Below are 24,472 nucleotides of genomic sequence, written 5' to 3' on the forward strand. Positions count from 1 at the left end.
CACGTTTCACTAGACGTAATATTTTTTAATAATGGGTAAATCAAGTAAATGTATAACAGCCTTAAAATATTGATCTCAGCCTATGACATTTAATGCAACTAGACATTTGACAGTGGACATTAAAAGTTTGTAGTTTTTATTGGTAAGCCTTACATACCTACTTCAGAGTAGGTATTCGTAGTAAAAGCAAAATTTAAATTTAAAAATAAATTAATATTTTTGATTAACAGAATGCTTGCATTTAAAAAAAAATGCAAAGAATGAAGAATTTCTTTTTACAATCAATTTCATTTCTACGTAGGTATAATCTTTTTCGTCCTTTGTAAAAATAAACCACACCTTATTGAAAAAATCAAGTCAGTCAGATGTTCTTTAAAAAATTTTTGAACGTAGTTTATAACGTTTGGGGATTGGCTAAAATAATAGGAATTGAAAGTTTGACCAATAGCTTTCCTTTAATGACATTTGTGACATTTTGAAAGAATTTTCAACCAATTACAAAACGCACTCATTTTTCCATAGTGTGAAAATCGACCACAGAAAACAGAAAAGTTATAGAAAATCAAAATTTTCAGCAAGATAATTATTATTATTTTCTTGAGTACAACATTAATGCAAAAATGTACAAAATGATCCTATAAAGTACAGGTAAGTGATAATGAAAATTTTAAAACTGCAGTAGAACCTATAATTTCTTTGAAAATCAAGAACGATTATATTATAATTAGTAAAATTATAAATACAAATCTATTTGTGATTTATATTTAGCGGCTGTCACTTGTTTTACGCCTCAGTATATTTTAAATGTTATTTATGACCTATAAATAGCATTAACATGTATACAAATTTTCACGCGGCTGCAGGAATATACATCGGTTGTTGTGATGATGCAACGAGATGATAAGGTGCAAACGATTCCCATATAAAACTGCTTCAGTGTTTTATAATTTTGCTTCTTATGCATGCTACTTCTCTCACAGTAGACTCAAACAAACCTTGAAAGTACTGTTTCAAGCAAAAACATAACCTCAACTTATGTGGAGCTTTAAGCTTTTTCTATCTGCATTAAAATTTAAAGTTTTTTTTTTCATTTCCGTCTAATCACATTTTGCACTTTTTTAGTTACTGTTTGTTTTTTTGTTTTGTTGCAGTCCATCCTTGCATGTTGTTTAAATATAGAAGTAATACATTGACTATATTATTGGCTTGTCCGCCATAAGGTACTTCTAACTACAAGAGTGATTTCATTCCCGTATGGCGGCGTATGTTAACCGAACGATATCGATGATGGCTGGTGACGGGCCACACAATGTGTCGATGTTGAACAACGGCTCGGTACGTGTGAACATGCAAAATGTTGACTCCCCGCTCCAGATATTCGTCAGAGCGAAGAAGAAGATAAACGATATATTTGTGGAGATTGACGATTATGTCAAAGATGCTGTCACTTTTATGCATGGTGAGCCCTATAATAACAGACATATTTCATGGAGAACAATGATAATCATGAAAGATGATAGAGATATTTTGGAATATAGAAACCTCATTAACAATTAGGCTGTCAGTGGCAGCTAATGAACTAAGAAGATAGTTTGTTAAATAATTGTATTGAGTTTTATCAATTAAGAATCTTAATAACTTATTTTGAAATTATAATGATTGTATGTGTATTTGCATTACATATAGTTGTATGTGCATTACATATCGACGCTTGAAAGGCAAACGTGACTAAGCGACAATAACTGATTTGTACTTAAATGATTCTATAATATATATATATTATAATATATATTTCTAGGTCTATTAAAATCATTTCAATCCTACAGCTACTAGCTAGATTCTACTACAGCTAGATTAATTAAAATAAATTATGTTTTCAGGATTTCAACTTTAAATTAGTCTTCTGTAAAGTTCATGCATTGTTGCTTAGTCACTTTTGCCATTCAAGCGTCAATATATTTTAAAAAGAGTTTTCATTCTTCTATTTTTGTATATTTTCATTATTGGAAATACGAATTTTATTGGTAAACGTCATGCTATGAATCAATAGGTTGTGGGATGATTGTCTATGTGCTACTTACTTAACTGATAACATTAATATACATACTGTACTCACAATCTGCAATGTTTTAAATGGTCATTGCTTGTAAAATTTACATTCTTTTGCTAGATAGGGTTATTGTTGATGAACTTTGATTAGCAATAATTTAAATAATTTTAAAATGAATAACACTTATTTCATTATGTAACATTCTGAATACCTCTCCCAATAAACTGTACTTGATTCCAGCTGTATCGGGTGAGAATGGCATTGCCACACCACAGGATATGGGCAATGTGGAGTCATATGTGTCAAAGGTGGAAGCCATCAGAGAGGTTCTCAAGCGAGATCATATGAAAGTTGCTTTCTTTGGAAGGTTTGCATATTCTTTATCTTTGGAAATCTTAAAGTTTGCTAAATAAATAAAAAGTTGTTAAAAACATACTAGTTATTTAAGATCCTAATATGTGATAGGAACATGACTCTGAACTGTGTTACTCTATGGAGCTAAGATATTTTATTTCGAGATTCATAATGGATTAGTCATTAAATTATTTAAAAGGTATCTTCGTTTTACCTAACCATATCTGGGGTACAGTCTATGTTGTCACTTTGAACTTGTGGATGTATACGACAAAGGAAAAATCTTCCACAGAGCGGGTGATATTGCTCGGTATACCAACTGTCCGAATGTTGTTGTACATCAGAACTTGTATATATGCAAGCTTATCTTGAAAATGTCGAAAGCAAGATTCAGGCCTCTGTCAAATATCTTGTGTTGTATGATGGCTACCCGCCACACACTAAGATTATTATTACTTTTATTTACAGGACAAGCAATGGCAAAAGCACAGTTATAAATGCGATGCTCCATGACAAAATCCTACCGAGCGGGATAGGACACACGACTAACTGCTTCTTGCAAGTTGAAGGTTCTGATACAAACGAAGCCTACATGAGAACGGAAGGCTGCGAGGAGAAACTTAATGTACAGGTGAGGAAAAATCACCAACGTATATTACTACTGAGACTATTACTATTACTAAGAGGAGATTGCACGATTGTATATTCTAAGCGATATCCAAGTATACTATTATGTAGTTAATCCTTTGAACTGATAAAAAGAATCTGATTACGTATGCAACCATTTGGACAGCTTAGCAGATGTTTTAATAAGTTGTGCATCTGTTTTGGCATGTTTTAATTAATAACTTACTATATTTTGTATGAACTATATTTTAAAAAAAAAAAATTGTTGAATGCCAATCTATACCAATATTATAAAGCTGAAGAGTTTGTTTGTTTGAACGCGTTATTCTCAGGAAGTATTGGTCCGATTTGAAAAATTATTTCAGTGTTAGATAGCCCATTTATTGAGGAAGGCTATAGGCTATATAACATCACGCTGAGACCAATACAAGTGGAGCACCAATAAATAATGTTTCAAAATCAGGGTTTTTTCCCTTTTGAGAGCTTCCGCTGCGCGCGCTGCAGAAACGGTTAAAGTTTCGCTAAAATAATGTATGACAGAATTGTTCCTCTTTAAAAGATCTAAAAAAAAGTCCGCGACAGCATATGTCTATATGTTAAGGTTGACTGACTCACTATTATGTTTTTTATGCTAAACAAATTTGTTCTAAAATAAATCTTTATTTGTGAACTATTCCACGCGGACGAAGTCGCGGGCAAAAGCTAATTTATAATATAGGCATTACATTGTATGTAAAGATATACAATTGATCCGTCAATAGCATTAGTACAAAAACTCTTACCGTTCAAACCTAGTTAAATGTTTGTTTCAGTCCGTAAGCCAATTAGGTCACGCCCTGTGCGCGACTCGTCTGCAAGAGTGCTCGCTGGTGCACGTGCACTGGCCCCGCGAGCTGTGCGCGCTGCTGCGGGACGACGTGGTGCTGGTGGACAGCCCCGGCGTGGACGTGACGCCGAACCTCGACACGTGGATCGACAAGTACTGCCTCGACGCGGACGTGTTCGTGCTCGTGGCCAACGCAGAGTCCACGCTCATGGTCACTGTGAGTATGTTGCTCGTCGCGCGCTGTTTGTGACGTACCTTTTTAGCCGACTTCAAAAATGGATGGAGTACTAAATTCTACAAATGTGTTACCTCATAATTGTTTCAGTAGGTGAACCAATTTTGATATATATTTATTTATTTGAAAGCTGGGTACTTGAAAAAGTATGCGCTACAAGGAATACCGTAACCCGTACGTTGCGCCGGCGATCGTTCTGTGTGCTTAGTGCTAGTTTTTTAACGTTCTCGATAGCGTAAAAGTTAACTCGGAATTTGTATGGAATTGGAACGTTAGCCTAGTAATTACTAACAACACTTAATAAGTAAATACCGAGACTTTGAATTTATGTCTCAAGGTGGGTGGGGGCAACGTACATTGCTGATGTCTATGATCTCCGGTGGGCCGTAAACTTGTCCACCTATATAAGTAATAAAAAAAACATCTAAAATCTTCACGACCGCCTCTCTTTATTGTATGAATCAATATTTTAGCCGCAAGCAACAGGTTTGGTAGGCAGCGGCTTGGCTCTGCACAAAACAATTACTCTTTATGGGATAACAACATCAATACGCGATTAAAATTTAAAGTAATTTCCCTACGACCTTGTGCTAGAAGAAAGATCACAAATTGTGATGTATTTGATTGACAAACGACTTGTGTGCTATAGAGTGTGTTTATAATTGTTAACAGGAGAAGAACTTCTTTCACAAAGTATCGACGAAGATATCCCAACCGAATATATTTATACTGAACAATCGCTGGGACGCGTCCGCCTCCGAGCCGGAGTATATGGAGCAGGTGAGTCGCCTCCAGCACCAGACCCCGCGTGGTCCTGCGTGATGACCAACGCCGACTGGTTTCATTAAGGCTTCTTACGAAATTAATGGTACTGAACGATATTCTATAGATGGGTGGACGAGCTCACAGCCGCCAGCCTGGTGTTAAGTGGTTACTGGAGCCCATAGACATAGGGTATATTTGTGTAGTTGTTACTGGAACAGTACGGAGTATTGGAGTGATGTAGGTAAAATAAAAGAGAACTGTTCAGGTCGACAATTCGTGTAATACTGTTATACTTCAGTGTGTGCAGTTACAAATATAAGGTTAGGCGAGCTGCACACTACAACGGCAGGTTAATTTTTTATTTTTATTGCATAGATGAGTGAACGAGCTCACAGCTCACCTGGTGTTGAGTGGTTACTGGAGCCTATAGACATCTATAACGTAAATGCGCTACCCACCTTGAGATATAAGTTCTAAGATCTCAAGTATAGTTACAACGGCTGCCCCACCCTTCAAACCGAAACGGATTACTACTTCACGGCAGAAATAGCCAGGGTGGTGGTACCTACCCGTGCGAGCTCACAAGAGGTTCTACCACCAGTGATTACGCAAATTATCATTTTGCGGTTTTGATTTTTATTACACGATTGTGGTTTGTTTTGTGCATCAATAAATTAAAAATCGTTAGCGTTAGTGATCAGTAATCGATAGTCGATCGCGTATTCAATCTATCGAAAATAATTTCCCAGGTACGCACACAACACGCGAACCGCTGCGTCGACTTCTTATCGCGTGAGCTGCGTGTGTGCTCCCCTAAAGAGGCTGAGGAGAGGATCTTCTTCATATCCGCCAAGGAAGCCCTGCTCACCAGGATGCGTGATCGAGAGAAACCTGTCTCTTGTGAGTCCTCCACGTTGAGAATTAGCCTGAATCGATTCTTTGAAGCAGCTTCTTAGTGTTTTGATCTGATAGTTTATGGACTGGCGATTGAGACCCGGATATGGTCTCGTCATCATTTTTTACCATTGCGCCATTTTCTATTATTGGAATCACTGTAAACCACATTGTATTGAAAACTAAACAATATTTTCCATTGCGTTAATCCACATTGTGTGTTACCAGAGATCTTTTCTGCCGCGTACCGTCCGGCTTTGGAATGAGCTCCCCTCCTCTGTTTCCCGAGCGCTATGACATGTTCTTCTTCAAAAGAGGCTTTGTGGAGAGTATTAAGCGGTAGGCAACGGCTTGGCTCTGCCCCGGAATTGCTGGAGTCCATGGGCGACGGTAACCACTCACCATCAGGTGAGCCGTATGCTCGTCTGCCTACAAGGGCAATAAAAAGAAAACCTACCCGCGCGGACTCACAAGAGGTCCTACCACCAGTAAACGTGCTTAAAATTGCTACTAAGTAACGTAATTGCGTCCAGCTCCGATCCTGGCGGAGGGTCACCAGGTGCGCTACTTCGAGTTCGTGGACTTCGAGCGCAAGTTTGAGGAGTGCATCAGCCAGTCGGCCGTGCGCACCAAGTTCGCGCAGCACTCGCGCCGCGGCAAGAACATCGCTGGGGACGTCATGGCGGCTCTCGACCGGGTCAGGATATATACAAACTCCAGTGACGTGTTGTGATGACTCGGGCGGTTATGTCACCTCCTCCCAGATCCTCTCGGGTGGGATCCAGATTCGGAGAGTGTAGGAGAGTCGTTTAGGGTTTTGGCAGCAGATTTTCACCCCCGTCCTGGCTACACGCATTGCGACACAGTACGGTCATCGTTCCCAATTAACCCACAGATACAGCCCACTGAGTTTCTCGCCGGATCATCTCAGTGGGTCGCGTTTCCGATCCGGTGGTAGATCCTGAGAATCACCGCTCTTGATAGGGTTCGTGTTAGCAACAACGTCAGGTTTAAGCCCCGTAAGCTCACTTAATCCGGTGACGCTGATATGGTCCAACACCATTAGCTTAGGTAGGAAAAAACCACCAACAAATCTCCGGGACGCTTTAGTAGAACCAACAACCCAGTGAGGAATATAAATGTTGACTATTTTTCGAAGTGAAACTTCTTTGCGCGCGTGCGGGTAAATTTTTTACGGATGAACCGCAACAGTAATAATATTGGTGACTAATAACATCAGAAAAAAATAATCTAATATTGACAAAAAACACGTGGCATTTTAATTTACAATTCGTCATTTGAGATTACATTAAATTGTTTTTCATAAAATATAAAATAATATTTCATAAGTGCTCTTTACGAAATTTTAGTTAAAAAATAGAATTTCTTTTATAATTAATTTACAATTATTTTGTATAAATTTCAATTAAGGTTAGATATTTTTACTATTTACAAAAAATCACGAGGAATTTTAATTTAATATTCCTCATCTAAGATTTTACTATAATTATAAATAGAAAAATTGGTTTGCCAAAGAAGTTACACTTCTGAAATGTTTTCATGAAATGACGCACGCACTTTTTTCCCATAAAAAGCTGACCATTTGACGTCATTGTTCAATAAATAGTGTTCGGTGTCTAGCAGAGAAAGTATAAATTCTTATCAAATTTTGTTTCTTCTTCTGCTATAAAGGGTACAATAACAATTCAGGTATCAAACTCTATAACTACGTAGGTATTTAGTTACTACAATGTTTTTAGTTTATTTATTTATTGTATTTAGGTTGCATAGTATAAAGCTTTTATTTTTTTTCTAGGTGTACAACATAGCAACAGAGCAAAAGGCAGCCAAGGTCGAGAAGCAGAGGATACTGCACGAGCAGCTGTCGTCCATAGAGGAACAGTTGACCACCATCACGAGGCAGATGAAGGACAAGATCAACAGGATGGTTGAGAGCGTGGAGCACAAGGTGAGCAATAAATTATTTTACCTACGATATTGTCTATAAAGGTAGCATTCCGATGTTGGCGATTGCGACCGACGACTGCGACAGGCGACCGCGACTGGCTCACGCGACTTACTGCTTAGTATGAATTTATATGGAACCCTAAACAATGCAAACGACCCGGTCGCGCGACCGGTGGGCGTGGCTAGTAAACGACCCGGCCACCTTGCACATCAAAATGGCGTCATTTTTCACACATGACAAATTATTAATAGATCTATACTAATATATAAATTTACAATGGTTTTTACGGATGTTGCGTTATAACTACTGAACCATGCATCCGATTAATTAGAAATTTGGTATCCATGTAGAAAATACATGTACTTAATGGATAGGCTAATATTTATATGAATGTTGGACTCCCTACACCAGTTGCGGGGGCGTTAATGATGAGAATCTTTGTGGGGGTGAGAAATAATAATGTTAATTTTAAATGCCCAGTACAGCTAGTTATTAATAGATGTAGTGTCTAAAAACCCACCTATATACGATTAGATATTCCAGTCATATCGAGATAATGTTATTCGAGACAATATTTGGGAAGAAATTGGCAAAATTCTTGTTTACGAAAGCAAGGGAAACAAAATGAGTGTATCATCTTCTTCTAATAAAATCTGTATAGCTCTTTTTCTAGTTGCGGATAAATTGTCCGACATAATTATGCTGAGCACTAGACCACAACCGTATACAATAAGAACTGTCGGTCGCGGTCGTCAACATCGGAATGCTACCTTAAGATCTTTGTCGTTTCATTTCGGTCACTGCCCATGTGGGCAGACAACAGTCACAACCCGCCATTACAGTCTCTTTAAAATTTATACAAAATTAAACACGTGTAATGAGTTGTTTATTGAAACAAAACAACCAAGTTGTTGCTCTGCAAAGAGTTATTTATTTTATTATTAATTTATTAACTTATTTTTACACTTATAGTTATATTCGAATCTGCAAAGAGAAACAACATTGAAAGATATTGCTTCAATATTTAAACATTTTTTTAAATTATTTTTTAGAAAGCACATTATCTTTTTGAATTTACCGTGCCAGAGAGAAATATTTCTAATTATAGAATGAACATAACTTGCACCATAGACCTTTTTGGTACAATTTTTCCTTATTAGGACAGGCAAGGGGATCTGAGCCCATACAGCTTGCATCATAGATAATACTATTATGATAGTCGAAGCTAATGCGCGCGGGAAATTTAAATGTAATGAAGGGCCAAGAGAGCTTCATTTACACATGTATGTATACTAAAATTCCAAACACTTTTTATTGTATTCCAGGTATCTCTAACCCTGAGTCAAGAGATCCGTCGTCTGTCGGCCCTCGTCGATGAATACGAATCGGAATTCCGTCCGGAGCGACCCGCCCTCGAGCAGTACAAGCGAGCCCTGCACCGGCACGTCGAGGCGGGGCTAGGGTCTAGACTCAAGAAGAGACTATCTTCAGATATAGGAAACGAAATGGACGTAGTTCAAAAGGAGATGGCCGGTTAGTTGTTTTATATTTTAAATTAGCGATCCGCCCTTGCTTCGCTTCCGAAACATCAAATTTTATTATTGATAGCAGAGTCCCGCGATGTAACCCGCGGTTATTGTCGTTTTTATTTATTTATATGTATAGATTATTGAATGGTGTGCTATTTTTTCATTGTTCCGCAGAACGCATGTACAACATCCTCCCCACCAACAAGCGGGCCGCCGCAGCGAACTACATCATACCTCACCAGCAGCCCTTCGAGGTGCTGTACCGGCTGAACTGCGACAACCTCTGCGCCGACTTCAACGAAGACTTGTCGTTCCGCTTCTCGTACGGGATCACGGCTCTCATCCAACGGTTCCAGGGAAAGAATACTAATCGGATCGCTTTGAATAACCCCCCACAGTACACTCAGGTGGGTCCCGGTGATTGTTCACGTCACATTGACTGTCGCTTCACGTATATTTTTTTATTGCTTAGGTGGGTGGACGAGCTCACAGCCTACCTGGTTTTGAATGGTTACTGGAGCCCATAGACATCCACAACGTAAATGCGCCACCCACCTTGAGATATAAGTTCTAAGGTCTCAAGTATAGTTACAACGGCTGTCCCACCCTTCAAACCGAAACGCATTACTGCTTCACGGCAGAAATATGCAGGGTGGTGGTACCTACCCGCGCGGACTCACGAGAGGTCCTACCACCAGTGATTACACAAATTATAATTTTGCGGGTTTCATTTTGGTCACATTGTTGTCGTGTTCCAGATCCCGGCCAGCATCACCCCGGTGTCGGCGTTGCCCCCCGCCCCCCGCGCCGCGCTGCCCGTGCTCAGCGCGGAGGAGTGGGGGCTGCTCTCCAAGTTCGCGCTGGGGGCCCTCACGTCGCAGGGGACCATGGGGGGCCTGTTGCTCTCCGGATTGGTTAGTTCATCTCTGTACTGCTCTCAATACTTAGTTACGGAAATGTGGCTTACTGAGTTTCCACTGAAAAAATCTCAGTATACGACCACCATTTTACTGAGATTACATTTCATCCCATATCATCTCATCTCATATATCATATTTCATAAAAAATATGTATATAAAAGATTAGGCTGTATGGTGTGATATCTTTGCCTTTCCATTTGGAAAAATAAAACGACTAGTACTCTGTTGGGTGAATCCTAGAGATGCGTGTGTTGCAGCTGCTGAAGACGGTGGGGTGGCGCGTGCTGGCGGTGACGGGGCTGGCGTACGGCGCGCTGTACGCGTACGAGCGCCTCACGTGGACGGCCAAGGCGCAGGAGCGCGTCTTCAAGCGCCAGTACGTCGCGCACGCCGGCAAGAAGCTGCGCCTCATCGTCGACCTCACCTCCGCCAACTGCAGCCACCAAGTGCAGCAGTGAGTACCCCACCCCGCCCCACGCCCCCGCTAACCTATAGATCCGACCTTTTAGCTTTACGGGCTTGTTATTATTTCATTAAAGCATTTTAGTTATTGAGATACGTTCACGGCCCCACAATCAACATTTGTTGTTGTGGCTCTAATAGAATCGAAATCGTTTTAAATTAGATAACACAAGTATTTGATTAATCTTTAATACATTATTTAATTGGACGTTGGCGAAGCGGCCATTACTTGCGCCGACGCGTGACGTCACGGCGACAGAACCCGAGATTGTCGGTCCCTTTCTCGTTTGACCGTTGAGTGTTGCCATATTAATCTATTTATTGAATAAATCGATTGGCATTACACCTATATGTACCTGTACTACCCTACTACCTTCTTATATTTTTTGTGGACTTTTTGGTGGGAACGCGAGGAGTGAAGTTGTGTGATTTGTTTTATTTTGTCTATTTAGTGTTTTTTCAGGCTTAAATGTGTAATAACGGTGGTTTGTTAACTGTTTAATATCTGAGAAAGTGCACAAATGTGGGAAAATGAAACAAAGCCGCTGGACGTAAATTCTCAGGATCCTCCAAAAGTCCACTGAAAAAATCATAGTAAATGGCCACCATTTTACTGAGATTATATCTCATCTCATTTCATTTCATTTCATCCCAGTTGATTAATTTCTCAAATTAATCATCTTCATTTCATTTCAAATATAAATTAAAATAAGACATGGCTTAAAGGTCTTAGTTACCAGGTCATAAAAAGTCCCTTTAAAAAAAAATATATATATTTTGTGAAACCGTTGTGCGTCGGCCCCCGCTCCCGCCCTGCTGAGTCGGCTCGGCTAACCCCCCGCCCACCCGCAGGGAGCTGTCCACGATGTTCGCCCGGCTGTGTCGGCTCATCGACGAGGCCACCACGGAGATGGACGCCGAGCTGTCCGGGGTGCGGGACGCCATCAAGATGCTGGACGACGCCTCCACGTCTGCGAAGAAGCTGCGGAACAAGGCGAACTATCTGTCGCACGAGCTCGAGCTGTTCGAAGAGGCCTTCCTCAAGCACAATAATTAATTTTGGTAACTGTTTTTTTACTGCCGTTGTAAATATACTTGAGACCTTAGAACTTATATCTCAAGGTGGGTGGCGCATTTACGTTGTAGATGCCCATGGGCTCCAGTAACCACTTAACACCAGGTGGGCTGTGAGCTCGTCCACCCATCTACGCAATAACAAAACAAAAACATAAGTAATTTATTTATTTCATTTACTTCAGGTTTTGCAACCATATTACTTTCTTTAACATTTCATTTAAACCAGAATTAAATGAAAATAATAACTACAATCTTGGAATAAAACAAAAGCAATAATAATAATAATAAAAAATCAAATAATAATAATAATAAAACAAAAACAAAAACTCAAAATTAACATCAAAATTACCTTAACCTAAAGGCTGGTTTGGATCCAGAGTGCTCAACATGAAAAAAGTGGGCATTGACTTTTTTGACGTGATAACGTCTTATAATTCAATGGAGCCGGCTGCACGCACGAAAAAACATGAGTCACGTGGCGTTACCTCGCTCTGAGGCTTTCCATTTAAGGCTTGAAGTGCAAGCGAGAGCCTGCAACAAGCGACAAAGAGGCACAATCGGCCTCCGCGTTCGGCAGCGTTCGACATCTGTCTCTCTCCTACTTGAGTGAGCGATGCATCCGCGTGGACAGCTGCTATACAATAATACATTTACATGTTTTCGTCAAGTATGAAGTTCAGTGAAAAGTGAATGTGGTGTCAATTGTCCATACAAAATATCTATCAAAAAAAAATATTAAAATTTTATTTTGAAAAATGAAACCATTCCATCTGTATTTTCTTATGACGTTGTCACGTTCAACTATCGTCAGTAATTCAAATTCAGTTTTTTTTAAATATTTTTTGAATAATAATTCAAAAAAGTTATTATATTAATTACGAGGAATGGGCTAGGTGATGATAGAAAAGCTAATTTGAATGAAAAATTATCTTTGCTTACCAATATGTTTAGTTAAATATGCTTGACCAAAACAAGTGTGTGACTCAAAAGTCCTTGTGTCATTTGTTTGACATTAATTTGTGTCAGCCTTGTCAATTTTATTGATAACCTCAAAATATAATATAATATTATTATTAATATAATTTTAATATTATTATAAAATAATTTCAACTCAATGCAGGAAGGTAGTCATTATTTTAATACTGTTAAATATCAATCCGATGTATAACAATCTGAATATGTTTTGAGAGAATTTTTACTTAATTTGTGTCTATGGACTAAGTAGACATCAATTAAAATATTTAATTTACATATGTAAATAAATGTTAAAATATAAAATAATACTTATTAAATGTATGGGTGACATTGCTAAAAGAATGAAAAGAGTCCCAAAGGCACTGTTTTTTTATTGTGGCAACGGCTCTGGTTTCTTTATGCCACTTTTCAACATTGAAAACCGATAACATTTTCAATTAATTAATATTAAAAAAAATAACTACACTGAATATTTAAAAATTATTTAAATCAATCTCTTACATTTTCCACAAATAAATTAATTTAAATCACAACGATTTTTTTTAATTAATACCCATTTGTTTTCCAATCAAGATTTATCGGTACTATTTTCAAATATCTTTTTTTGCAGTGTGCTAACACGACGTGTCGAACTGAAGACAGCGGCCGGCGAGACGCACTCCGCAGCCGACACGCAACGGCTTCACAAAATATATACAAAGGTAGTAGAGTACAGGTACATATAGTTATAATGCCAATCGATTTATTCAATAAATAGATTAATATGGCAACACTCAACAGTCAAACGAGAAAGGGACAGCCAATCTCGGGTTCTGTCGCCGTGACGTCACGCGGCGGCGCAAGTAATGGCCGCTTCGCCAACGTCCAGTCAAATAATGTATTAAAGATGAATTAAATACTTGTGTTATCTAATTTAAAACACGATTTTGATTCTATTAGAGCCACAACAACAAATGTTGAGTGTGGGGTTGTGAATGTATCTCAATAACTAAAATGCTTTAATGAAATAATTAAAAGCCCGTAAAGCTAAAAGGTCGGATCTATACGTGTTTATTCATTACGTGAATAGCGTTTTCATTTTTTGCCTTGCCGATAATTTCACTCGACTCTTACATTCAAATTTGTAGGCAGGAGATAGAGAAATGTCGAATATTTCAATCGTTGTATTGTGTGTGTATTGGCGGGTAGTTCGCGGAATCGATCTTGTAAGGAAGTGCAGTTTACAAGAGCATCGCTGTGAATAAATCTCTTATTTAAAAACGAAAACAACCCATCGTTTCCATGGAGTTTGTGGAGTAGTTTGGCGGTCGAGCCCTCTGTGTGCTTAGTGCGAGTTCTTTAACATTCTCGATAGCGTAAAAGTTAACCCAATTTTGTATGCAGTTGGAACAGCGCCCCTAGCGGCAAACGTAGGCAAACTATCCTATTCCATACAAATATGAGCTAACTTTTACGCTATCGAGAACGTTAAAAAACTCGCACTAAGCACACTGCTATCTTCGGGTCCACGTAAACATTTGTGTGCTCAAAGAGTTTTTTTACTTCTCGATCGCGTAAAAGTTAACTCAAATTTGTATGGAGTTGGAGCAGCTTCCCTTCGTTTGCCGCTAGGGGCGCTGTTCCAACTCCATACAAATTTGAGTTAACTTTTACGCGATCTATTTGAATAGTAAAATGAGTGCATTTCTTAGTGTTTCAAGTTCATTCGAACTCACGCGCTTGTGACGTCACAGTTCGGTAAAGATACTGAGAATCGGGTTCTAAGTTTCAGCGTATCCTTTGAAATTGCTTGGCAAACAAGTGTTTTCTCTCATATTAATCTTTTCTTAACGATGATTTTTTTAATAGAAACAAATTTTCATTATGTCCTAATTCAACCAAATTTGCAAATTAAATTATTCTCTTAAGGACTTGACATTTGGCCGCAGTACATAGGCGATATCTTTTACTTCAATTATTACTGGGGCATAACATTTTTATTAACATTAATGTTTCGGTAGGCAGCGGCTTGGCTCTGCCCCTGGCATTGCTGAAGTCCATGGGCGACGGTAACCACTCACCATCAGGTGGGCCGTATGCCCGTCCGCCTCCAAAGGCAATAAAAAAAATGTGAGAAATATGAAATATCGGAAATTTTAGAAAGAATGAAATAAAGACCGTAATTAAATTTTTTTTAAAAACATTTAATGTATATTTCGATCTGTTAATATTGCTGCTTGGTACGAGGCGACCGTGTGGCTCCTTTAATAGAAAATACACGTTGACATTTTAAGGTTCTTGAATGAAATACTTGATTTTATCACAATCGATGCAACGGCTCCCCACAGATTATATAGGGATATGTTGTCTATGAATATAAAGTGTTACTTGTCGTTAAAATCTCAGTTCACAAAGTTAAGATAGGTTGAAATTTTATTATCCGTGGCAATTTATTAACATGTATTACTTTGATCTTATTGTTAAAGCATGTTATGTTACCAACATTAAAATACACGCACGCTACTTTAAAATATACACGTGCATAATCTGTGTAACGTTTATTTGTAATTATTTATTTATTCCGACATCTTTGTGTGTATGTACAGTGATTTTTATTCTTAATTAGATCAAATATGTATTATTGTAATTTAGTGATTTTGTTATTATTATTTTTTCAAACTTATTTAATCGATCAAGCTAAGACGAAACGTCAAAAAATATATGTTGTTGTTTCTTTGAGCTGTATTTTCCCTCTGGCAATACTAATGTCACTGTATGTAACTATACTTAAGACCTTAGAATTTATATCTCAAGGTGGGTGGCGCATTAACGTCGTAAATATCTATGGGCTCCAGTATCCACTTAACACCAGGTGGGCTGTAAGCTCGTCCACCCATCTAAGCAATAAAAAAAATATGTTTCTTTTAGTCATGTCACGATAAATTTGTTGAGAATAATCGCACGTAAAGTTGTTTACCTAAAGTGCGAGTGTAGGTTGTCCTTGTAGATGCTAACTAACTTCTGGGTCCGTACTGTTGATATTAGTTTTATATAATAAGTCTGGCATGTAGGCTTCATTCCATATCTTATTATTTGTGTGTCCAAATTCGCTATACAGGGTGTGGTAAAGTAACGTTGTCAAACTTTTCTTTTTTCTCTACCTACCTTGCTGGTAGCTTAAGGGGTTATTTCAGCTACGTCCGGATTGGTAAGTAAGCTCACGGGCTCAACCTGAGAGAATTTGCTAACACTAGCCCCAGCAAGAGCAGTGCTGCAATATTTATAATACCACCGGATTGGAATCGCGACCCACTGAGAAGATCCGGCGAGAAACTCAGTGGGCTGTGTCTATTGTTTAGTTCGCTTGTCGTAATTTGAGAGTTCGACGCAGGTCGTAAAGAAATGAGAATGGTACATTGAGACAAATACAGTTGGAATTCAACCTCACGTCTCAAGGTCATTAATGACGTTCACGTTGTATTCTTAGTCTCCAGTTACCGCACAAACACCAGGTGCGATCTGAAGTCGTATGTGTGTTTAGTGCGAATTTTTTAACGTTCTCGATAGCGTAAAAGTTAACTTAAATGCTGTATTTATTTATTTATTCAATTCAATAAAAGTCAGGCTTACAGTTTCCACCAAAACGCCTAAATCGTTAACACAAAAAACATTACTAAAATTATTAAGTACTAGCCGTACTCGCTTCGCTAGGCATTTAAAATTAACATTATTATTCATTGTCATTATTATTAGCGAGTCCAATACTCATAAATATTAGCCTATCCATTAAGTACATGTATTTTCTACATGGGTACCAAGTTTCAAGTCAATCAGATGCATGGTTCAGTAGTTATAACGGAACATCCGTAAAAACCACTGTAGATTTATATATTAGTATAGATTTTATACTAATATATAAATAGATATTGCCGCTAGGGGCGCTGTTCCAACTGCATACAAATTTGAGTTAACTTTTACGCTATCGAGAACGTTAAAAAACTCGCACTGAGCACACTGCTTATATAATAATAATCTGTATAATCGCATATCTTCTACGACAGTGACTTTAGTATTGCTCTGAAGTGGCAATGGAAGGCTCTCTGAGTGATAGAATTTAAACGTAGATTTACTATGGTTCCTCATATTGTTACCTTGTTGTTGAATGCTGCTCCTGAATGTGCAACGATAAACGTAATTATAAACTAAAGTTTTTTTTTTTTCACTATTTAATTCCAGACTCCATGTCGGCACGATTTGAATTTGAAATTTTATTTGTTAGTATACGCTTAAATGCTTGAAAATCTGTTCGCTTAAAGCTAGTTACGAACTGTGTTGTAGCTTCCGTGTTCAACTCCTGGCATCAGTATCATTTTTCCAGTTCATACGAAATAAAAAACTGAACAAGAAAATACTTCAGCACAATGTGTTTACAGTAAGACCTAGTATTTGAATAGATTTGTATCTATTTTGTCACACTAGTCTTAAGAAGTCAGCCAGTAAGTCAATAAATTCAATCGAAGTCCATAAACAATATTGAAAGGAATACAACTTTTGCACAAGGAAATGTATTGATTTTGTCATTTTTAAGAACTCCAAATTATATTCAGTTTCATATTACTCATAGGATCATTTTAAAACATTACAGATTTGATAGAACCATACGATTTGTTGTTGTCAGACAACCAACCGCCCCGGTCGACAGACAGTTTGCCGATAAAGATACATTTTTGACATTTTGGAAATAATGTAAAATCATATTCAATATATATGTTACGGTAAATGTACACTCTTGGGAAATGTATGCGCACCACATTACTAGCACTAGCGATTTCGTATTTTGTATGCGCTGCTCACATTTACCAAAACGACATGGTCATTGTGAATTCAATGTACCTTCTTTGAAATTGTAAATGTTAGTTGAATGCACATTACCCAAACGAGGAGGCAAATGTGCATATGTACAGTAAGAAAGGAAATAAGTGCCTGAAGACTTACCGATTCACTTTCCTTCCACTGCCTCGCGCTCCCTGGGCTCAGCGCCGTTTCCGGAGTTGGGACCGTCTGTCCCTTGACTGGTACACGATGAACAATTGTCGCTGGTTCTAATGGTCACGCGTGACTTGCGTTGGATAATTTTTGTTTTTTGTAATAAATAATGTCTGCCGCGGAACGCGTGTGCTATGTGTACTATGCGACGGCGATCTCTGCCCGTAGGCTTGGAGGGGTTGCTCAGCAAGCTTCTGGTTGGCTACAGGCAAGATCGAACCTTACTGCGCTTAGGTTAAGACTTGTGTTGTCTTGAAGATGTATATTGCCTAATACTCGATACTAATAAAAATATAGAAACACGAAAAAATCTGTTTCAGTACGAAACAGCATCTTTACCGGAAAATGTGCACATTTGCCGCAATATCTACTTTTACCGTAACATACACATGGCATAAATGTACAAAACTGAAAAAAATATTTGAAATTTGTAGACGAAAAAGAATTTGCACACGCTTCGTTAAGAGCACGGAGCCCGCTCGTCTGCGCCGTATTTACTCTATCTACCGTTCATAGAAGCCAAAGGAATGTGTATGAATTGTGAAAATGTATGTTAAATAAAAAAATTATGAATATTTATTACGGAACCATAATGTTAAGTAGGTACTCTATGTGTTATATTCGTTTTTGTTGTATTATGTAATTTAGCTAAAGCATTATTTAGGAGAATTTGTTTTTTCTCATGTAAATAAAACGAAAATAAAGGTTTCCTTTATAAAAAAAAATATAGTTTTATTTTTCTCTATAAAAAAAATTTTATAGACGGCTTCTCGCTGCGGGATGAAACGGGAACTTGACTCAATTAAATAATAATGAAAAATTATATATTTATCCACATAATTATTAACCACGACACTCTTCAGGCAGTCTTGCTATGAAAAACTACTTCAATGTTTATTGTTGTTTAAAAAGTTAGCTAAAAAATATTGAACAATTTCGATCTAAACTAGACACAAATTAAAAAAAACTCTCAATGCAATTCAGTAGTCATTTACCTATAATAACCACATTTACAAGTCATGATCTGATAACAGTAGCGTTGAAGACGAAAATTCAAAATCGAAATGCGAGTACTTCGTTCACATTCGAAATTTTCTTTAAAATTTAGGAACTTCCGTCCTGATGGGGATTCCCCGACCGCACGCGCTTACGTTTTTTTTTTATATTTCTTATGAACTCGACTCCTGTTTTCAGATCTGATATTTACATACAATTATATATATATGGTAATCATCATTATATCATTATATATAAGTATATATATATCTAATAATAATAACAAATTAAAATTAGAAATATTCAATTAGTAAAGTTGAACATATCGATATCCGAAGTCATGTTTCATTTGCGAGAAATATTGAGATCATCAGTAATGTTTTTATAAAAATTACTGTGGTTCTAATTTTGATATTAACATTAACATTGTCTATGCTTAATTCTAAATATTTTACGGTTGTAAATCGAAAGTTGGTAAAAAAAGGTGTGCTTACATTAAACCCGCCACTACAATACATTAACAAGAAACGTAAAAGTTTAATCTCTTAATTGTGGGAGGTAGTTGTAGTATGTAATCAGATGATGACGCGGGGTCAACGTTCTCGCGTTGCATTCACTTTACATTGCGCGTTCATGAAATGTAGATTTTCGTTTCCTTACACCTTATGGTGACCAGTAAAATCGAGGGATAAAAGCCTAGGGGTGGAGGCAATACCGTCTTTACCATAAGGGCACACGGGGCCCGTGCCCAGGGCCCCCATTCTCAGGGGGCCCTGAAGGACCGACAATTTCTCTGACACATTTATTCTCAAAACATTTTTGTTGGGCACATTGCACTTTTTTCACAAATCAGTAATCGTATCAGAAGGTATTTACAAGGCAAAAAACCAGCAGCATTCTAATATCATCAATGACACATTATATCATACTGTATTTGATTACCTATAATAAATGGTCATACTCAATAAAAAAATGTTATTATAAATCGCTTTTTTTACTTTCCAAAAGGGCCTCAAATTATTGTGTGTCCAAGGGCCCCAGCCTGATTTAAGACGTCCCTGGGTGGAAGTCCCTAACGATGGTCGGACCAAATAGGAGAGGAATTAAAAATATCTGTCAGCGACGCACTCCACCAAGCTACAGATCGATGGAGACAGCTAGTTGACAGAATCAAACGGAGTCACGATCCTCAGCAATGAGGGACCGATTGAAGAGAGAGAGAGAGACACTTGTCTTATTAGTAGCCAGATAGTCCACGAAATAATTAGGTGCAGCTTCGTTTTGAATAACCAAAACTACCAGCTGATATATTGTGTACATACAAGTTTGATTTCTGGGAACTCTACCTAAATCATCTAGTCTTTAAATTGTGAGAGTTATTTAGGTCAATCATTAGGTATGTCACGGGGCTTGTTATAAAGAAATACATGGCGTACTGTGGGGCTTCGATATCACTCATTGTACAGTTGTCTAATGTTTATTATTTATTATTAACATTCTAGTTTAAGATTCCAATGTGATCTTCAAGAACTATATGTAAAAATATTGTCTACACTTAAATCTAGATGCTTCATTGTGTCATCTTCTAAACTGGTTTGGTGCTGTAAAATAACAGATGTGTTATTATTGTTTTAGAGGTTATTCTACAAAGTTTTTATGATTGATAGATTACTGGTGGCCCGAAGGCCTTTCCAGTTTCACCAGGACAGATGGGCGAGCAAACGCTCTGCCAGGCGGGGTGGGATTTGCTAACTGCCCGAGCGCCTCCGATGGAGACCTAACAACTCAAGAGCAATTGCTTAGCGAATACTACCGGATCGGAATCGCGACCCGCTGAGAACATTCAGCAAGAAACTCAGCGTGCTGATGCATGGGTTAGGTTGCACGCCGACGTCTTTGTCAAGTTCGACGAGTACGGTTACCGGGGTCCCTAAGCCTGTTCCTAGTATTAGAGCTCAAGGCGTCTAATGCAAAGGTTATGGGATCTGATGGATCCGTAAAGGCGTGATTCTACAAAGTCTGGATCGTTCTGGACTGTCTAGTTACTGATGTTAAGTGAGTGAGTGATGTTAAGTAATTCCCCTGATGTTAAGTGATTTTAATTTTTTTTATTGGTTAGATGGGTGGACGAGCTCATGAGCCACCTGGTGTTAATTGGTTACCAGAGCCCATAGACATCACCAACGTACATGCCACCACCCACCTAGAGACGAGTTTTAAGTCTCCGTTTTTACAATACAGCAGCCGACCGACCCTTCAAGCCGAAACGTATTGCTGCTTCACGGCAGAAATAGGCAGGGTGGTTGTACCTACCCGTGCGGACTCACAAGACTTCCTTATATCAGTATCAGTCATCAGGATTCAAATTGTCACAATTATCTCCGGTAATAATTTAATAAGTTAACATTACAAACTTAAAGTGACCTCAACTACTAACAAAAAAATAATTACCAAAAAAGCATCAGTTTTAAACTCCCCCTTATTGAAGAGGATATTGTTTCCTTCGGTCTTTATTCCATAGTGGGAGCACACCTTTATTGTGTCCCTATTGCTCGATAACCTCAACCAACGTGTTATAACTTCGATTGGCACTACAAACTTTTTGCTGTTATATGCATGGGCTAATGTTAGTAATGCTTTCCTGTAACGAAAAGAAAAGTTTTAAATCTAAAATACTTTCGACTTATAAGTATTTTGGTTATCCGTCGAATTTCTTCGTTCCGGATTTTGTCCCTTGGGGAAATACCGAGCATAGCTCTCTCCATCGCCCGCTGTGCGACTCTTAACTTATGGGCCAGTTAAGTTGACGACATAGCTCTTAAAGTGAGCAGGCTAAAGTGGCAATGGGCCGGTCACATCTGTCGAGCCAGCGACGCCAGGTGGGGGAGGAAAGTCCTCGAATGGAGGCCACGGACGGAGGACCAGGAGCGTGGAGCTTCCTCCAACAAATGACAACTTAGTGCGCACAGCGGAAAGTCGTTGGATGCGGAAGACGGTGGACCGCATTCTGTGAAAGCATTGGGAAAGGCTGAAGATGATGATGATAAGTATTTTCCCTAGTTTGTAAATATTTAGGTTACAATACAAAGGTAAATGGTAATTGAGAAGTTATAAACCTCTAATGACTTTGTTACTATACAAAAACAATAATTACCTTTGCAGCACCGGCATATATGTGCACAAAGCACAATAGCTCAGAGGACATAGGGTCTTCATTGATTTGAATATTTTAATATAATTTCCTTTCATATTTGCTATCGCAATTTTAAATGCCAAATTTAATCTTGGGTCACTGAAATAAATTTTTATTGATTATATTTCTTTTAGTTTAATGTGGTAATATCTATCATCTCTCAGTATAGGGTTGAAATTTTGTTAATGTGTATTTAACAATTTGATTCTATCAGTTATCCTGAAAGAGTTTCTCCTGGGTTTTTTGCACCAGTTGTACACCCCTTCAAGACATTAACTGAACTAAGAGACCAAATACAAAATATCATTAAAATCTTGGAACTTGCAGTATAGCAGTCACAGAGCAAAAACTTGTTTGTGAACATAAGACAATTCATGTTTCTACTCCTCAGTGAAAGCATAATAATAATTTTTTTTTTAATTCATTAACGGGATTACAAACATAAGAACATTGTAGGATAGTTTGTAAATTTACCTTTTCAAATCCTTTGAAAAATTCAAATATCTATATAAAGGGTGGACATCATCTAGATTACACAATATATACAAACACTCCATTAAAACTCTGTCATAACCCAATCTGTATCTTCTTACATTTTTTATGTTTAAATTTGAAATAAAATCAGAGAGTAAATCAATATTTCTGTTAGTGGACAGATCCATTGTGTCAATGCAACTTAGAAACCATTTAATGCACTCTAATAAATATTTTTTGTTCAAGTCAGAATCAAATCCTTTTGTAGAAAGATTGGAAAATCTGAAATAAGAAAAACATTAATGAACATTCTTAAAAACACTTTGGCACTTTAAACTAGAACTGACTTTCTAAATTCAATTATTCATCATCATCAATTATTAAATTAATGTTATAGACATGCGGTTAGCAGAGACTTGTCTATGAGAGCTTTTGACACATACAGAAAGTATCAGAAAACCAGTATGTTTTGGCTCAAACTTTTTTTTTTCTTTGCTTAGATGTGTGGACGAGCTCACAGCCCACCTGGTGTAAGTGGTTACTGGGAGCCCACAGACATCTACGACGTAAACGCGCCACCCACCTTGAGATATAAGTTCTAAGGTCTCAAGTATAGTTACCACAGCTGCCCCACTCTTCAAACTGAAACACATTACTGCTTTACGGCAGAAATAGGCAGGGTGGTGGTACCTACCCGCACGGACTCACAAGAGGTCCTATCACCAGTAAAACTAACAATATTAACTCAACAATTCTCAATATAAAGTTAGGTATTTTAGTTTGCCAGTAGCTAACCCTGTTGGTTCACAATACTCTACTATGTATTTAATGTATTTTAAAGCATATTTAACTGAAATAATATATGGCAATACATTGAAGCATCTACAGATTTGTAATATTTTAACAACACAGAACTTAATATTACAAAAGACATAATTATAAATTAATGAATCAAATAAATCTTACTTGTATCCATAGTAAACATAAAAACGAATCATCGGTTCCAATAATTTAACACATTGTTCAGGAGGTAATCTCTGTATTGTCATGTCCTGTCTTATAGCCCTTAGTCTGTCATTCACAAAGTCATAAACCATCACTGAGGACACTTCTTTCCTTTTTGTTACTCTGGAGAAGGAAAATTTCCTTATTAACTCTCTCCACTGACTTGATTCAGTGTTAAATATATTATAACTCTTTTAATTTCTTACTCAAGCAGTAGATAATGCAAGGTATCAATCAGTACAGAATATGGTCTAAGCAGGTTCGGTTTTGCGATGTTGGTGTCAGCTGCTGATCTACTGTAGCTTTTCACATATTTTCTTATTGGTCCCAGTACCTCCAGTACATGAACTAAATCCTCCCTTTCTCTTCTAAAAAGTGATTATTATCTCAATTGTAAGTGAACGTCGTTGGTAAAGACTTATTTAATATTCATAAAAGTATTTTTTTTACCATTTGTACATTTTTAATCTTTAAACATACAATTATAATTTTGGAGATGAATGTAGTTAAAAATTGATTAAAATAAACGCAATAATCAGTAAGTGATTAAAGTATAATAGTCCGAAGAAAGAAAATTACTTAAAATAAAGTTTAATTTAAATTGTATTTGAATATTTTATTGTAATCTAGTAACTTACAAAATAACCTCTTCATCTGGGCACATAGAATTACAAGTTCCTCTAATAGTATCCGAATTTTTTTCTATGTGCGTACAAAAATAATCAAAATACGAGGACATTGTTATACTTTGTTATGGGCTGAGCAGAATTCTTGGTAGAAGAGAGTAATTAGTTTAATCTATAAAGCTGAATTAATGGACAGAAGTTAAAAACATAGATACAAGTTTCAAAAGTGCGTAGACAATAATACACTTAATGTTTATCATCAAAATGTTTAAATTTGAATGGTGATGTTGCTGGTTGCTGATCGTTAATGACAGTTTGTTTTTTGAATTTTGTTCAATGACAACTAGGAAATTTGACAAGTTGAAAAACACAGATCTGAGTCACATACCTAGCTGAAAAGTTTTTCGTTTTCAAGATTCGTGAACATCTAGCCGTTACCCACGAGGAAGGAAGGAAGGATTACTGTTTGC

The 24,472-nt window shown here is 37.5% G+C and overlaps 2 protein-coding genes across 7 annotated transcripts; one reads left to right on the plus strand and one right to left on the minus strand.

Moving 5' to 3' along the window:
- Positions 1–505: 505 nt before the first annotated feature.
- LOC101737843 (transmembrane GTPase Marf) lies at positions 506–18,433 on the plus strand. Of its 6 annotated transcripts, none has more exons than XR_009974118.1 (16): positions 506–648; positions 1,152–1,459; positions 2,291–2,417; positions 2,873–3,035; positions 3,844–4,074; positions 4,765–4,872; positions 5,607–5,757; positions 6,285–6,448; positions 7,568–7,720; positions 9,046–9,253; positions 9,424–9,656; positions 10,008–10,163; positions 10,427–10,623; positions 11,484–11,693; positions 13,294–13,384; positions 17,308–18,433. XR_009974118.1 is itself a non-coding variant. In XM_021351817.3 (16 exons), the coding sequence occupies exons 3-15, from the start codon at positions 1,255–1,257 to the stop codon at positions 11,686–11,688; spliced, it is 2,301 nt and encodes a 766-aa protein (XP_021207492.1). In that variant the 5' UTR covers positions 551–648; positions 864–905; positions 1,152–1,254; the 3' UTR covers positions 11,689–11,693; positions 13,294–18,433. The 6 variants fall into 6 exon arrangements, 4 of the variants coding, with proteins under 4 accessions (XP_012551818.1, XP_012551899.1, XP_021207492.1 ...); XR_009974117.1 differs by having other exon boundaries at positions 18,143–18,433; XM_021351817.3 differs by adding an exon at positions 864–905 and having other exon boundaries at positions 551–648; positions 13,294–18,433.
- Positions 18,411–24,335, minus strand: LOC101737472 (SAC3 domain-containing protein 1). The gene is made up of 7 exons (XM_004921526.5): positions 24,015–24,335; positions 23,583–23,744; positions 23,338–23,499; positions 22,372–22,653; positions 21,859–21,996; positions 21,156–21,345; positions 18,411–20,305 (listed from the first exon to the last, which is right to left on the minus strand). Exons 1-7 carry the CDS (start codon positions 24,113–24,115, stop codon positions 20,228–20,230), a joined length of 1,113 nt encoding a protein of 370 aa, XP_004921583.1. The 5' UTR covers positions 24,116–24,335; the 3' UTR covers positions 18,411–20,227.
- Positions 24,336–24,472: the final 137 nt, after the last annotated feature.

The sequence above is a fragment of the Bombyx mori genome, chromosome 10, assembly GCF_030269925.1.
Source record: "Bombyx mori chromosome 10, ASM3026992v2".
In the NCBI taxonomy this organism is placed as follows: Eukaryota; Metazoa; Arthropoda; class Insecta; order Lepidoptera; family Bombycidae; genus Bombyx; species Bombyx mori.

What these genes read in the sequence shown, in the direction of transcription:
- LOC101737472 (XM_004921526.5), bottom strand. Translation starts at nt 24,115, where the DNA reads ATGTCCTCGTATTTTGATTATTTTTGTACGCACATAGAAAAAAATTCG. An exon ending in TTGCATTATCTACTGCTTGA is followed by an intron (nt 23,500 to 23,582) that starts GTAAGAAATTAA and finishes TTCCTTCTCCAG; the next exon opens with AGTAACAAAAAGGAAAGAAG. An exon ending in TTTTCAAAGGATTTGAAAAG is followed by an intron (nt 21,997 to 22,371) that starts GTAAATTTACAA and finishes AATTTATTTCAG; the next exon opens with TGACCCAAGATTAAATTTGG.
- LOC101737843 (XM_012696364.4), top strand. Translation starts at nt 1,255, where the DNA reads ATGGCGGCGTATGTTAACCGAACGATATCGATGATGGCTGGTGACGGG. An exon ending in TTGAGAGCGTGGAGCACAAG is followed by an intron (nt 7,721 to 9,045) that starts GTGAGCAATAAA and finishes ATTGTATTCCAG; the next exon opens with GTATCTCTAACCCTGAGTCA. An exon ending in GCCTGTTGCTCTCCGGATTG is followed by an intron (nt 10,164 to 10,426) that starts GTTAGTTCATCT and finishes CGTGTGTTGCAG; the next exon opens with CTGCTGAAGACGGTGGGGTG.